At 37.8% G+C, this 16,619-nt stretch overlaps 1 protein-coding gene across 3 annotated transcripts in view; it reads left to right on the top strand.

Annotated features, from left to right (window-relative positions):
- Nucleotides 1–12,814, top strand: part of LOC120242474 (UDP-glucuronosyltransferase 3A2-like) — a 30,349-nt gene extending 17,535 nt beyond the window's left edge. For all 3 annotated transcript variants that reach the window (XM_039248267.1, XM_039248268.1, XM_039248270.1), the window contains 5 exons: nucleotides 122–230; nucleotides 2,014–2,545; nucleotides 9,384–9,615; nucleotides 11,075–11,294; nucleotides 12,410–12,814. In XM_039248267.1, the coding sequence (XP_039104198.1) occupies nucleotides 122–230; nucleotides 2,014–2,545; nucleotides 9,384–9,615; nucleotides 11,075–11,294; nucleotides 12,410–12,686 (1,370 nt within the window). In that variant the 3' untranslated portion in view covers nucleotides 12,687–12,814. The remainder of the gene's footprint in view (nucleotides 1–121; nucleotides 231–2,013; nucleotides 2,546–9,383; nucleotides 9,616–11,074; nucleotides 11,295–12,409) is intronic.
- Nucleotides 12,815–16,619: the final 3,805 nt, after the last annotated feature.

Here is a 16,619-nt window from a genome sequence, read left to right as displayed (position 1 = left end):
CAAACATTCAGACATATATATAATTATTAGAATGAAAAACTATGGTATCATGCAAAAATTAATCTGCACTGTTTGACTTAATGACATATTTTTATTGGTGTTTTAAAATAATTTTATTTAGAAAAGAAGGAAAATGAATACCAAGTTATCAGTTGGCTTCTACCTGAGGATCACGAAAAAGAATTAAAGAAACATTTTGATTTCTATATGAAGGAAGCTTTGCATGGCAGGTAATTTCTTTTATTCTCTGATTGAAAACCTTACCATTTTAGTGATGTAAATGAATGGTTGGATGCATGGATACTTGGAATGAGTTTAAGAGAGATGGATGGGTGGATGGATGGGTGGGTGGATGGGGAAACCAATGATGGGAGGCAGTGGACGGATGGAGTAGATGGGTTTCGCACTCCGAATCATCCCCTTTGTGTGCTGTGCCTCTTCCGCTGAAAGCATGGGTGTAATCTGTATAGTGATGGGGACGATTCCTCCCAGGTCTTCCTGGCAGCACTTCACCTACAGTGTTTGTGTCTATACTCTCCACAACACAGAAGGCAGGATAAACAGCAGAATTTCTCATTGTTAGTAGGCATCTCAGAGCCACCATTTACACTTACTTTTCCTCTTATTACATAAATTCAAGAATGGAAACATGCTTATGAACACTGACTTTTCATACCTAGAGCCATTTTTAACTCATTTCAAAGCCCAAATGCCTTGATGACACACACTGTGATATTAGCCTCAAAATTTTTGTCATTATCTGTGATGGATAGAAAGTTTCTTATCTTTGACAGAAGAAGGAAAAGACATATTCACGCCTTGCTTGGTAAATTATACAGTGGCCTCACCCCACCTTCCTCTTTTTCCTTAAAAATTCTGTTCAGTCATCAAGGTAGTCCTGAAATCTGGCTTTTTCTATAATGCCTTTCTCTTTACATAAACTAGGGGAACAAATTATTCATCCAGAAGAGATCTGATCTAAAATACTCTCTTGAAACATTGTCTATATCATCTTGTGTTGTTATTCATAATTTTTTATTATGTCTTGTCTCTCTCCCCTCTTCATTTCTTTGAAGACATGTTGCACCCACATATTAAATATGGTGCAGCATGCTGAGCACAGTACATTCTTGTATTTTAATATATTAATTTAATTTCAAATATGCTGAATGTTTTTTTTGAGGAATTTGTAGTTCATATCTTGAATTTATCCACAATATGTAGCAGTCATTCATTATGTAAAATCATTTAAAAATATAATAAGAGAATAATTTCAGCTAATCATCTGTTGTCACTTGAAGTTATTCTAAAGTGCACGTGGACATCTGCATAGTGCTAATGAGCTCTCACTTGTGGGCTTTCAGTGGGCTGACATGATGTAGTATTATTTTTTCACTACTCTGGGAAGCATCTACTGGAAAGGGTAATAATAAGCTTGTTTGTTTTCAATTGTTTATCTCATAGTCTAGAAAGATATAAATCTTGTGTTCAGCTTAAAATTGGGATTCTAATGTTATCATCACAAAATTCCTTGTGTGAGGTGATCTCTCAAATGTAGACGATACAAAATTTAAAGAACAAAAATGAGCTAGATTATCAATACTGATGGACTCTGCTACCAAGTTACTTCCACAGGCAGGCTGGGAAAAAAGACAGTCACTCATGTGCTGTCAGTATACAGGTAAAAGATAATGAGAGCATCACAGAATGTGTCAAGTAGACATTGACCCGTGAGATACAGTCAGAGATGGCTCCCAAAGTGGAAGGATCTTAAATTGATTTGGATGGTAGGTGGATGTGATTGGCTAGAGAAAGGAGAGGGGAAAATGAGAACATTTTAGGAAGGAGAAACAGAGCAGAGTATTCATTGGACACTGGTAAAATAGGTGGGCTGCTGTCAGATATCGTCTTTCTTACCTGAGATATTCTCTTTGAGCTAAAGTTTCTTCTAAGTATTGTGAACTTCACTCTTCAATAAATATTTGCCTTTTTATACATTTTTTTTTTTAACAGAGAAGCATTTGGCACCTATGTAAAGTTAATGGAACAATTGGGGATTCAATGCAGTGATTTGTTAAGGAGAAGTGATATCATGGAATCTTTAAAAAATGAGAACTTTGACCTGGTATTTGTTGAAGCATCTGACTTCTGTTCTTTCCTGGTTGCTGAGAGGCTTGGGAAGCGATTTGTGTCATTTCTTCCCACCCAGTTTGGAGCTGTGGACCTTGGATTACCAAACCCTGTGTCTTATGTTCCCGTATTTCATTCCTTGCTAACGGACCACATGGACTTCTGGGACAGAGTGAAGAATTTTCTGTTGTTCTTTGATTTCTTCTTGAGACAATGGCAAATCCACTCTACATATGACAACACCATCAAGGAACATTTTCCAGAAGGCTCTAGGCCAGTTTTGTCTCATCTTCTAAAGAAAGCAGAGCTGTGGTTTGTTAACTCTGACTTTGCCCTTGAATTTGCTAGGCCCCTGCTTCCCAACACTATATATGTTGGAAGCTTAATGACCAGACCTGTTGAACCAGTACCACAAGTAAGTAAAACCTTAGCACTCAATAGGGACTTTATGCAGATCTCTTCAGTGAAGAGTTGGTGGCTCGCTTGCCAGTGAGAAGTGGTAGTGAAGTAGGGTGTGACAAGAAAAACATTTAGAATATACATGCTTTATTTTTATTTTTCTAGCCTATTTTATTGTATTCTATTCTATTTAAAATTTTATTTTATATTGTTAAAAACACTTGATATGAGACTTACCCTGTTTAACAAATTTTGAAAGTACATTATGAACTATTGACAGTTGGTACCATGTGGTGCCTCAGATCTGTAAATCTTATTGATCTCACTTAACTTAATAACTCTTCTTCCATTGAATAGGAAGTATCTGTTCTCTTTTCCTCCACCCCCTGAAAACCAATTTCCACTTTTAATTCTATAAATTTGACTATTATAAATGCTGCATATAAGTGAAATCCTACAATATGTGTTTTTCTCTGCCTGGCTTATGTCACATAGCATAATGGACTCAAGGTACATTCGTGTTTTCATATATTGCAAAATTTCCTTCTCCTTCTTCTTTTTCCTCCTCCTCCTCCTCTTCCTTCTTCCTCTTCTCCTTCTTCCCCTTCTTCTTCCCCTTCTTCTTCTTCTTCTTCTTCTTCTTCTTCTTCTTCTTCTTCTTCTTCTTAAGTTTATATACTTATTTGAGATAGAGGGCATGAGTCTTTTCACTATGTTGATAGTGTCCTATGACACACAACGTTTTTCTTTTTGATGCAATCCAATGTAGTTATTTTTTATTTTGTTGTCTGTGTTGTTGGTGTCTCATATGAGAAATCACTACCAAATACAATGACATGAACACTTCTCTCTCTATTTTCTTCTAAGAGTTTATGCGTATAGCTTGTATTTTTAGGTCTGTCATCCATTTTAGGTTGATTTAGCATATGGTATAATCCAATGGTTGACTTTCGTTTTTTGCAAGTGGATATCCAGTATTCCAATATTGTTTGCTGAAAAGACAGTCTTTTACCTAATGAATGGTCTGGCACCTTTGTCAAAAGTTATTTGACCGAACATACCTGCGGTATTTCTAGACTTTTTATTTTATTTGGTTGATCTACATATCTGTCTTTTTGTCATACCACACTATTTTGATTACTGTAGCTTTGCAGTAACTCTGATATCAAGAAATGTGAGACATCCAACTCTGTTCTTTCTTCCACACTGTTTTGGGTACAAATTGTTTTCGAAATTCCATATCAGCTTATGATAGATTTCTATTTCTGCCAAAAGAAAATGCTGTTCACTATTGATAGAGATTGCATTGTACCTGTGGATCATATTGGGAAGTACCGACGTTTTTAAAGTATTAAGTCTTCTAATCTATGAAGCCTAAATTTTGTTTCTATTTCTTTGTGTCTTCTTTAATTTCTTTCAGCAGTGTCTAGTAGTTTTCAATGTAAACTCTTTTACCTCTCTGGTTAAATTTATTCCTAAGTGTATTTTTATTCTCTGGATTGTATTATAAATGAAATTATTTTTCTAATGTCCTTCTTGAAATGTTCATTATTAATGTAATGCAGTTGATATTCTGAGCTGATTTTATTTCTTGTTACTGTCCTAAATTTCTTTATTAGTCATGACACGTTTTTTGATGTGTGAGGAATCTTTAGGGTTGTCTACATATTATATATATGTGCCATTGTTTCTTGCTGCAATCTTTCTACTCTTTCTTCTCTCATTCCCCTGAGATTTCCCTAATGCATATATTAATCTACACGAAGGGGTCCTATGAGTCCCTTACACTCTATTCACTTTTTTTGCCCTTTCTCCTTTTTGTTCTTTAGACTTGATATTTTAGATGTCCTGTCTTCAGGTGTACTAAGTCTTTCTCATGTCTGTTTTGGTCTGCAGTAAACTCCTCTAGTGAATTTTTCAATTCAGTTATTGCATTTTAGGTTTTGATTTTGTTTGTTTTTTGAAAAATAATCTCTGTCGCTTCTTGCTATTCTCTGTTTGTTCATGTATTGTCTTCCCAATTTCCTTTTGACCTTTGTCTGCTTTTCTTTTTTAGTTTTTTGTGCATATTTAGTCAATTACAAAGCATTTCTTTAGTAAATGTAATGTCTGTTTCTTCAAAGAGGGTTTCTGATGATTTATTTTGTTCCTTTAAATGACACATTTTAGATTTTTACTCTTTTTTTTAATATGTCTTGTGACCTTTTGCAGAAAGTTGTGGGCATTTGTAAAAACAGTCACCTCTACTTGTATCTGGAAGCTGCCATTGAACACCTTAATTAATTAGTAGGGAATGTTTTAATACTTTGGATCAGCCAGGGAAGACCACTTAAAATCTTCTTAGGTATTTTCTGAGCATTTTTCCTGTCTCGACCTTTGTATATGCCTTTCTTCACCTGATTCTTCCTGTATACTTGGCTAATTTGAATGTCTTAAGTTCTCAAAGAGTCTTATCCAGATTCTGTTCAGGTACAGAGGTGTTTTGTTGTATTTTATTCACATTTTCTCTAGCCCCAAGATTCTAAATTCTGTATATCCCTGCAGGCTTTACATGGCATTATGCGCTCTACTGTCTTGCAATACTCCCAGCAACCTGATATCTGGGCAATATTACCATTCCAAGTCAGAGCTCCAAGTCTGGTGAGATCTAACCCTGTCACGTGAGAGTGTACAGAGTGGCTACATTGTTGCAAATTATTTCAATTCTTCTTCTCTTACAAAAGGCAGGGCCAATATTGCTGCCTCTGGACCATGGCATGCCACTCCAGGAAGAGTGTGGGACAAGAGAGTAAAATTGCCATGGAAATTCTCACCTTTCTGAGAGTGCTTTTTTCTCCTTTCTTGACTGGGCATTCGTTTGGTTTCTGTATATCACTGACTATTTTCCCAAGACCTATAAAATTATTTGAGTGAGACTGTAGTCTTTTTGTCCCATTATTTTTTTGTTAGGGATTGGAAGTATTAAGCTTATTATTATAACATCATGCTCTGCCCTTGCCAAGATGATAGATTTACACTGATCTTATAAATGTCAATGACAACAAAGCTGGTTTTGACTGGTCCTTAGGGATGGTAGTTTTTTATAGTGTTGTGCTGGATGGATTTAAGAAGGGCCAGAATGGCACAATGAGGTAAGTTGGAGACAGTCAACAAATGCAGAGGAAGTAAGAAACAAATGTTTTGAAGAATTGACAAAAGATATGAAACTAATTTTCAGGGTATTAGATTGTGAACTTCTTTAAGAATCATCTAGGGTGGCTATATGCTCATCAAATTCAGGCAAAATAGACTGATGTCAAACCTTTTAAAGGAGAGAAAAGATATTTTATAACTGGTCTACTATAACAAAATCAGTCAGCATAATACAGCACATTAATAGAATGAAGAGGATAAAAAAGCTCATCATCTCAAGAGAGGCAAGAAAAATATTTGAGAAAACTAAACTCCTTTCATGATAAAAGCAGTCACAGAGCTAGGAGTAAAGAGACATTTCTTGAACGTGGTAATGAGTATGTATGGAACACTCACAGCTAACGTCATACTCTATGGGATAGATTGAAATCCTGCTGCCTCAGATCAATAGTCTAAGATGTCTACCAACATCACTGCTATTCACATATACCCTAGACAAAGCAAGTAGGCAAGAAAAAGAAAGAAAAGGCATCCAAATTGGAATGGACAATGTAGAAGTAGTTTGATATTCATATGACATAATGTTATATCCAGAGTCCCAATGAATTCATACGAGTTGTGTTTTCATACACTGGCTATGAACGATCTGAAAATGAAACCAAGCAAACTATTCTATTTACAACAGCATCTAATTAAACTGAGGAGGTGAAAGACATATACACTGGACATTACAAATTTGCTTAAAGAAATTAAGGGAAACCTAAATAAATGGAGAGACATCTCAAGACCATGAGTTGTGATACTTAGTATTGTTAAGAGATCAATACTACTCAAAGTGATCTACAATTTAATCTAAGCCTTATCAACATTGGAATGGCCTTATTATTACTTGTGGTTTTTTTGCAGAAATGGAAAAGCCAATCTTCATCTCCCATTGAAATGTAGTGAAATGCAAATAACCAAGTCAACATGAAAAGGAACAGGGCTGGATGACTCACACATCTGTGACCAATTCATCTTGACAAAGGTGCCAAGTGCAATCAATGCAGAGAATAGTCTCTTCAGCAAAGGGTGCTGAAATCACTGGATATTCATTCACATGGAAGAGAATATATTTCAAGCATTCCTCACACCATATACAAGCATCAACCTAAAATGAATCAATGGCCTTAATGAAGATCTAAAAGCCAAAAAATTCTTATAAGAAAAGAAAGGGTTAAATTGCAGGGACTTGTATTTGACATCTATTTTTTTTTTTGTTTTTTTATGGTTTATTATTAATTAATTATTAATTTATTTGTTTTTATTTTTATTAAAATTTTTTTCTTTTTTAATGTTTTTTTTTTTTAAATTTAATGTTTATCTTTTTTGTTCCTTGTTATTTTTTTTTTTTCCTTTTTTTTTTTTTCTTTTTTTTGTTGTTCTTATTAATTTATTTTTTTAATTAAAATGTATTAAAATTTTTTTTTTTTTGTTTTAATTTTTTAAATTTTTTTTTTTTTTATTTTGTTTTTTTGTTCTTTTTTAAAATTTTTAAATTTTATGTAAATTTTTTTTGTATTTATTATTTATTTTTTTTATTTTTAATTTTTCTATTTTTTTTTTTTTTTAAATTCTTTTTTTTTTTTTTTTTTTTTTATTTAAATGTTGTATTTTTAATTTAAATCTTTTTTTCTTTTTTTTTTTTTTCTTTTAATTTTTATTTTTGGTATTAATTTTTATTAAATTTTTTTTTTTTTTTTTTTATTTAAATTTTTAAATTTTTTTTTAATTTATTTAAATATTTAATTAATTGTTTTTTTTTTTTTTTTTTTTGTTTTTTAATTTTTTTTTTTTTTTTTTTTTTTTTTTTTTTATTTGTTTTTTTTTTTTTTTTTTATCCCATTAAAAATCACAGCAAGTTATTTGTGGATATTGATAAACTGATGCTCAGATTTGCATGGACTGGTCAAAACCCTGAAGAGCCAACACAGTTTTGAAGATGAAGAACTAAGTTGGAAGGCTGACATTAGTCAACTCCATGACTTACGGAATGGCTAAAATAATCACAACAGTGTGGTATAAGCCAAAGAACAGACATATAGATGAATGCAATAGCATAGAGAGTACACATAGACCCTCATACATTTAGTCAAATGATCTTTGACAAAACTTTAAAAGAAATATCACAAAAAGACGATAGTCTTTCCAATAAATGGACACAGATCTTAACGTCTTCAAAAAAATGAACTCAAAGTGGATCACAGACTTCAGTGTAAAATGCAAAAGTATGAATCTCCTATGAGGTGATGTTGGAGATTATAGGTGATGTAGTGCCTGGTGATTGCTTTTTATATATAAAACCTAAGGCATGTTCTATGACAGAGTCGATACGTGGGCTATATTGATTTTAAAAATAAAGAAGATATGGTTTATATATACAATGATTACTACTTAACAATGAGAAGGAAGGAAATCATGCCATATGCAGCAATGTGGAAGGAACTGGAAGGTAATATACTGAGTGAAATAAGTCAGTTTGAGAAAGACAGATATATGTTTTCATTCATATGTGGATCTTAAGAAACGTAACAGAAGACCATGGGGGAAGGGAAAGGGAAAAATAATTACAAAGAGAGAGGGAGGGAGGCAAACCATAAGAGACTCTCAAATACAGAGAATAAACTGAGGGTTGAAGGGGTGGTGGCAGAGAGGGGAAAATGGGTGATGGGCACTGAGGAGCATACTTGCTGGCATGAGCACTGGTGTTGTATGTAAGTGATGAACTACGGGAATCTATCATAAAACCAAGTGCACACTTTACACACTGTATGTTAGCCAATTTTATAATAAATTGTATTAAAAAAATAAAAATCTCTGTTCTGAGACATACCTGTCATACGAGAAAACGGAGAAGACACAGACCAAGAGTAAATATTTCATAGATATACCTGATAATGGCTATTATTCAAAATGTAATACACACAAATATACAACCGTATATACAAAATATACATAGAGCTCTTAAAACTCAGTACTAACAACAAACCAATCAATTAAAATTTTAAAATGGGCCAAACACCTTACCTGAACTCTCAACTAAGAAGACAGACAATTTGCTCATAATTATATGAAGGAGCCACATGACAGATATTTTCCCAGCATCTACCTCAGCCTCCAGAATGCCTCCTGCCGCCTAGTAGGCCTCGACAGCAACTGGCACTCACCCAGGCACTAGCATCTCTGATCTGGCATGGGAACATTCCTAAATGGCCATATCTCCCAAGACAAAAATGAGAGATGAGGATGACCCTGGTACTGGAGCCATGTGCACAATGAAGAAAGAAGTTGTCATCACCTCAAATTTCCTCTAATGAAACATTGTTATACATGGAAGTCCTGAATCTAGATATTGATGCTACAGTATGCATTAAGTGCCTCATGTGCAATGGGGGCTTTTGTGGTAGTGGCTGGACACCTAGGGTCTCTTGGCATCCATTTGTGATTATTGGAAATATTTGTATGGTGTGGTGTGTGACTTCAAGGCTACCAGAAATAACAGACATGAGCACAGTGCAGAGGGTACCAAGCTGTCCTCGGAGCTATGAGAAGCGTATGAAGACAGGGAGCTCTAGGCACTGATTGGAGGCTGTGCTTGGTCAATAGATGTCTCTCATTTCATGGCTGTCTAGGCTTCCGTGAACAGCTTTATTCACCTCCCTTCCTTTCTTACTTCTCTCCAGGAATTTGAGAATTTCATCAGCAAGTTTGGAGACTCTGGTTTTGTCCTTGTGGCCCTGGGCTCCATGGTGAGCACCTATCAGTCCCAGGAAGTTCTCATGGAGATGAACAGTGCCTTTGCTCGTCTCTCTCAAGGGGTGATATGGAAGTGTCAGGCTTCTAAGTGGCCCAAAGATGTCAAATTGGCAGCAAACGTGAAAATTGTGGACTGGCTTCCTCAGAATGACCTCTTGGGTAAGGACTGCCCGGCTCTATTTCTCTTTTTCTAGTTACGTCTCCTTGGGGCTCCATGGGGCAACTCCATCACCATGAGAAGGGACGGTTGGTAGCTAATAGTAATATTTAGAGCATGGGGAAGATGCAGCCACCTGAAGCTCCTGGGAAATCAGGCTATACGTCCCAAATGCTTAAGCTTAAGCTGCCATGTTTGCTTCTTCCTTCCTATTCTAGTCCTGATATTTGCCACCAGAAGTGATATTTTCATCAGGCTATTTCAACCTAAACATATTTGCACTGAAAAAAGTTGTCCAAACCCAATCGAAGGCAGTTTGTGGACTTTGAGAACACACACCAGGGGTCTTTTTGCCATTGCTTCCTGGCCTCTTGTGAACCTGTTAGGTCATGTGACAGTACAGACACACACTCCCACACATGTTAGTACATGTTCCTATGCTACGAAAGGTATAGTCATACTTTCAAGAAATTGATGCTGATGGTGTCTGAAGGGTGTGCCAAAATATCTGACTGTCAAGGTGTGTAACCTGACAGCCTGTTACTTGGTCTATAAAATTGTCTGGTAACAGCTCCTTACACCCCAAGAGTTTCTTTGTCCTTGTGCCAGTTTTTTTGAGCACTCTCGCTGCCACAACAACTGAATGCCTCTGGGGTTCACCCCAAGATTATGGCTCACAAACATATTGGGAACTTAACATGGAGAGTTCTGCATATTTTTCCACAAGGCATGGAGTAAGGAAAAGGATTCTGGTTTTCAAGGAAACACCAATAGATTCTGATGCACATCCCTGTTGAGAGGCACTGTTTGAGATGAACTCTTCATTATCAACACCTTGTTTCGGTTTTCTCTAAAAAAGAATGGAGTAGCACACAGGAACTGAAATACTGAGTGGGGGGGGTGTCCATCATACCCTACTTTAGAGGATTTCTTATGAAATGGAGGAGAAGGCACGTAGAATGTATGTTTGAGGAATGCCACGTGAGGTGTGATGACAATGAAAGTGTTAAGACTTCAAGTAAGAGGAAATACACAAGCAGTGAAGGAGAGACGGTTAGATCTGGAGATGAGAGACAGAAACCGAGCTAGAAGGAGACACCAAGAGAGAGGGAAGACATAAGAAAAACACAGAGAGAAACAAAGTAGAGAGAAGAGTTGATGGATTGCTAGGTAGATGGATATCTGGGAGGAGGAATATGCCTTGCCTAACAGTTTTCTCTGCAAATTTCCGTTGGCTCTGAGTCTTACATGGATTGACTTAGAGGAGTCTCTGTTGCGAGAAGGCCAGAATCTTCTATCTTGGAATATATACCCTTGAGTGTGTTCAAAGCTAAATCAGTACATCCATTTTCTACAACGTGCCTTGAATTCTCTTGGTATTTTCCTCTGCTCTGATGCTTTCCCTGGTGTTCTGAAAGATTTCAACCTGACATATTCTGCTCTGTTCCTGCTTTACAACAGCTCACCCACGCATCCGTCTTTTTGTCTCCCACGGTGGGATGAATAGCGTGATGGAGGCCATCCAACACGGTGTGCCCATGGTGGGGATTCCCGTCCTTGGAGACCAGCCTGAAAACATGGTCCGAGTAGAAGCCAAGAAGTTGGGTGTCTCTGTCCAGTTAAAGCAGATCAAGGCAGAGACTTTTGCTCTGAAGATGAAAGAAGTCATGGAAGACAAGAGGTATGGGACTCTCAGAATTTGTCATCATTTAGACTAAAAGAACATATGAAACACAATGGGCACTGTGTGGCACTGTTTGGCAGTAAAGGTGAAACTTTAGGGACAGAAACTCAAATGTATATGGTACTGATAGGTTATCTGTTTCCTCTGAGAGCAATACCAGGCATTTAGTTTAGATGTCGAGAATAATTTTCTACTGTAAGCGTTGTGAAGACTCTGACCTACTTACTTTGGGTCTCAGAGAGGTGTTATATTTTAGTGCTGCTTATAGTAGAATTCAGTGAGGCAGGAGGTCTCCTTTCTGTCTCCCAATATGCCACACAGTTTCCCTTTGTCAGTGCTGTTCCCTAGAACACCCTTCCTTCTCCTCTCAGGACTGGCTCCTTCGTGACAGTCAGACTCATCTCTACTGTCCTCTCCTCAGAGATGTGGTCTTTGTTTGACAGTCCTAAAGGCACTCCTCTATCACTCTTTTCAGTCATAATTTGTTTTACCTTCTTAATACTTCTCAAGATACGTTATTACACCATTCCTTTTGTTTTAATTTATTACGGGTCCCTCACAGTAGAAAGTAGACAGTAAGCCCCCTGGATGGCCCAGTGTTTCTCTTGTTTTCCTCTGGGCTCTCAGGGCCTAGCATAGGGCCTGCCACAAAGTTAGGATGAATTTCTGTTAAGTGAGTTGGTAGAAGGACCCATGATGTCTTAGGTAAATCTCCATCTGGCACAATGATCTGATAATGAGGATGGACAGAATATCCTATTAGCATTCTAAGGATATCTACCCTGAGTCAGGTGTATGGTACATCACATATAGTCACATATAGTTTTTCCTTTAGTGTTCCATAAGCCTCCTGGGAAGAGGACTTTTCCTTACAGCTTAGTCTATGTTTAATACTTTAGCACTTTTGGGACTAGGCATGGATTTTTGCTTGAAGGGACCATTTTGAACTTTTCAATTGTCCAAACTAGGCTATGGCAAGACCAGGCCAACACTTTTCCTTGACACTCAGCCTTCTGTGCATGTGGAGGAAAGCGTGTGTGTGTGTGTGATTCAAGGTGTCTAAGACGTCTGAGGCCACAGGAATAACATCCTGCCTCTGTGTCTGCCAACAGATACAAGTCAGCAGCGGTGGCTGCCAGCATCATCAGGCGCTCTCACCCCCTGACCTCTGCCCAGAGGCTGGTGGGCTGGATCGACCACATCCTCCAGACAGGGGGAGCGGCCCACCTCAAGCCCTATGCTCTGCAGCAGCCGTGGCATGAGCAATACCTGCTGGATGTCATCTTATTCCTTCTGATGGTCACCCTGGGCACCCTGTGGCTCTGCAGGAAGCTGCTGGGCATTATGGGCAGGTGGCTGTGTGGGGCCAGGAAGCTGAAGAAGGCCTGATGGGGGTGCATTCTTGATGTGTGTTTGAGAAACCACTGGTTCTACAAAGTCTTCAACTACAACCTGCTTTCCTGGTGTCACCTTGTATTCCACCTGAGTGTGGCACATAAATTGCTATTCACTTCTTCTGCCTGTGTTTAAAAATTCTTGTGAAGCACACTTGGGATTCTTCTTTATATTGTGGTAAAAATATATTATTTAATATTTGCCATTTTTATCATTAAGTGTACAGTAAGTAGCATTTAGCCATTGACTTTATCCTGGAAACATCACTATCACTCTTTCTAGAACTGTTTTCATCATTCCAGACTAAAACTCCATGCTGTTCCAACAGTGATTCCTCATATACATGCCCCATACCCTAATCTCCATGGATTCCTGTTCTACTTTCTGCTTCCATGAAATTGATCTTGGCTTCTTGAATTGCCCTTCATCAATGGACTCCTATCTCAGACCCAGACCTTTAGCAGGCAGCCCTGCCTTCCTCCCTCATCCCTGTCCTTAGCACAGGGCCCTGCTTACTTCATTGTTGCTGTTTGGACACTTGTCAGTCTCTTTGCTCTTTCTTCATTTACATTTCATGATATGACATAATATATTGGCCAGTTCATCCATTATGGGTCGTCCTCTTGCATCTCCTCACCTTGCCAGTTCAGGAAGCCTAGTCTCTGGCCTGCAGTTAGGCTGAGTTGGCCCTCCCAGGGGCTTGCGGTCTCTGTCCTGAGTCTGTTCTGGAAGAGCACCATCTTTGCTTGTCAGATCTGGAGTCTGCCTTTGGCCACAGTTGAGGCTGTGTTTTTCACTTCTCACAATTCCCTTCTCAAGTTACCCACTGTTAAAAATATAGACATGGAGACCTCTAGTAGGGAACTCAGACCTTTGCCTGAGGCTCTTGGGCTTCAGGTCCTGTGACTATAGCCATTCCCAAGAATTTGTTGATTTAGAGAGTATTCATCTCGGCACCATAATATGACAGAGAATATCACTGTCCTAAATCCCTTAGGAATTACATTCAGTTTCTGGCAACATAAACCAGAAAAAATGTGCTTTAACCCCCAAGGTTTTTGTTTGTTTTTTGTTTTTATTGACAAAGCCTAGAATCAGGTAATGGGGTGAGGGTTTGGTGGATCTGTCATGTCATAAAAGTTTTTCCTCTCCTCTCCTCTCCTCTCCTCTCCTCTTCTCTCTGTCTGTCTCTCTCTCTCTGTCTCTGTCTCTGTCTCTCTCTCTCTCTGTCTCTCTCTCTCTCTATATATATATGTAAGTTTCTTTCTCTTGTTTCTCTCTCTCATATATAAATTTATGTATTTTTATACATATATATTTATGTGTAAATAAATATATATAGAATACTTATAATTTTTTAAAGCAGATTTGTTCTTTTTCTAAATTCATACAAAAGACTGCCTTTCTGGTGTATGGTTTTCATGAAATGTTGTCATCTTCAAATGATTATTTTCTCATAATTGATTTTTTTCCTAAATGGAATTAAGTTCCCCCTTAAAAATTTCAAATATATGGTACCTCATGGGTTAAAAATATAGAGAAGGAAGTGTTAGACATATATACTATCCCTGGGGGGACCATCGTTTTTGACTGTTTAATTCTGGTGTGTGAAACAGAACTTGTAATAACTAAATATAAAAATGATGGGTTGCCTTGGTGTCTCAGTAGGTTGAGCTGACTGTTGATTTTGGCTCAGTTCATGATCCCAGGATTGTGGGATGGAGCCACATGTTGGGCTCCACCATGAGCCTAGAACCTGCTTGAGAGATTCTCCTTCTCTCTCTCTCTCTCTCCTCCCTTCTCCCTTGTTCTCTCTCTCTAAAATAAAGTAAGAAAAATAAAGAGCTGCCATAAATAATTCCCTTATTTATGCAGTGAAGGTCCTCTCCCTTGTCAATTGTAATGAAACATTTTCCTGGAAGTCTCTAAAGCTGGGTATCTAATATCTAGCCACTTTGTGAATTCTGATATTGTAGGAATGCCACACACATCCAGGAAATATCACATGTAGAAATGCGGGTCCTTGGGTATGTCATTGGGTATGTGAATTATGATTTCATTTTTATGATTCTCTTGAAACCACTTGAAATGATGTATGGCAATAGTCCTTGAAGAATGATGTGACAGTTGCTTATGTTGTTGTTGGGTCAGCAGTCCCCATACTCTCCCCAATGACTGAGGGATTAGGTTCCCTGGCTGGCAACTTCCTCCCTCCCATCCGTAGTGTGCTGTTCTCCCCTGACATCTGGGTAATTTCTGAGGTCACTTCTGTGTAATTTGCTTCCTCCCACACACTCCACTGAAATTGGATAAAGAGAAGCCAGTGAGCTGTGGAGAATGATGACTCTAATTTGTTTCCATCAGGAATCTTCCATAAGCATGCCATCATGGTCTTGATGACATGGAAAAATGATCTCATCACTCCTTATTTGAAATTCCTTCTGGTTCCCACTATACGGAATGTAAAGCCTCTGTGATTTCTCTTTGGTTACTTCTGTAGGCACACATTTGGCTACCCACCCCTGTCCACTTCCCATGTATGCTATACCTCTTAAAGAGAAATTGTGTGGACAGTTGTGAAACCTGGCTAGGAAGACTTTGTTCAAGACTGTTGCAACAGGGAAGAGTATATTCCAATAAGAAAGAGAAACTGAACGTAACTTTAAGTTCAGCAAGGACAGATGAGGATTCATAGCCAATAGGCAGAGTGAAGAGATGTCAAAGATAAATTACTTAATGGCTCTTGTTTAGATGATAAGAAAGACTATTCAAGGAAGGGCTATCATGACAGGTTTAGGGACTCCTGCAAAAGGGTAGAGAGATTGGGTTTGACTCTGAATACAACAATGAAAAGTGGGAATTTTAGCTAAGTTGCTGAGTGGAGGAAGGTGGATGGAAAATCACTACAAAGAAACATCAGCAGTAAGGAGCTGAACCTATGTAACAGGATTCTTGCTGAGAGGCAGGGCAGCATGATCAGACCTCACCCTGGGTGGGGACAGTAGAGGTGAGGAACCTGATTAGCTATAGAGGGTGATCAGATTTGGAGAATGGAGGTCTGCCCAAACTGACAGGATTCTTGCTAAACCAGACCTTGTAGAGATGAACATGCAATTCTACAAGTCAGAGCCTAGTAGAGAAGACACTGAATGCTCGTTAGAGTTTGATCAAGGAGAGAATCTTTGTCAAGATTCAGTGGATACACATTTACTAGAGCACCTTAGTTAGATATCAAGGATAAAGGAATTCTTGTTACAAGAAGACCAAAGTGATCAGATGTCAAGGGTGGAGGGATTCTTCATGAACTAGCTTAGCAGGATTCTTGCTAGAAGTGGGTTCAACTAGCCAGGGCAGGGCAGCAGGCTATGATTGAATCCTAGTCTGGAAAAGATTTCAGAGGATCCTGACTAAAATTTGGGCCTAGGATGGAGTCACTCATCCCAATCCATTTTGCTGTTCTGTTCCTTTTTGTCTTGACCCATGCTGTGTCCTCTCTCAGAAATTCAATCTGCTCTTGTTGGAACAAAAAACTTCTACATGTTCTTCAATACCCAGTGTTACTGGGAACACATTAGTGTAGCTAGACTTGGCCATCACATCCACAACAACTCACTACATCCTCTTTGAAGCATTGTTCTTACTATATTGAAACTATTTGTTAACATATATGTCTACTTAGAAACCATAAGACACTAAATATCAGGGCTTGGATTCTATTTATTTTCTTGTTATAGGACCTAGCATGGTGGCTATACAAAGATTATTGGGATGATTTGACAGTCATTTAGAAAACGACAATGTTTGATTCATATTTCACAACATATCAAAAGGTACACTCTAAATACATCAGAGATTTAACATAAAAAATGATAACACACTGGGTTTAAAAAAAAAAGGAGGTGAATTTCTCTATAACTGTGTGTATGG

This window comes from Hyaena hyaena, unplaced genomic scaffold (genome assembly GCF_003009895.1).
Source record: "Hyaena hyaena isolate Hyena2069 unplaced genomic scaffold, ASM300989v1 scaffold_310, whole genome shotgun sequence".
Lineage (NCBI taxonomy): Eukaryota > Metazoa > Chordata > Mammalia > Carnivora > Hyaenidae > Hyaena > Hyaena hyaena.
This window is presented reverse-complemented; position numbering and strand designations above follow the sequence as displayed.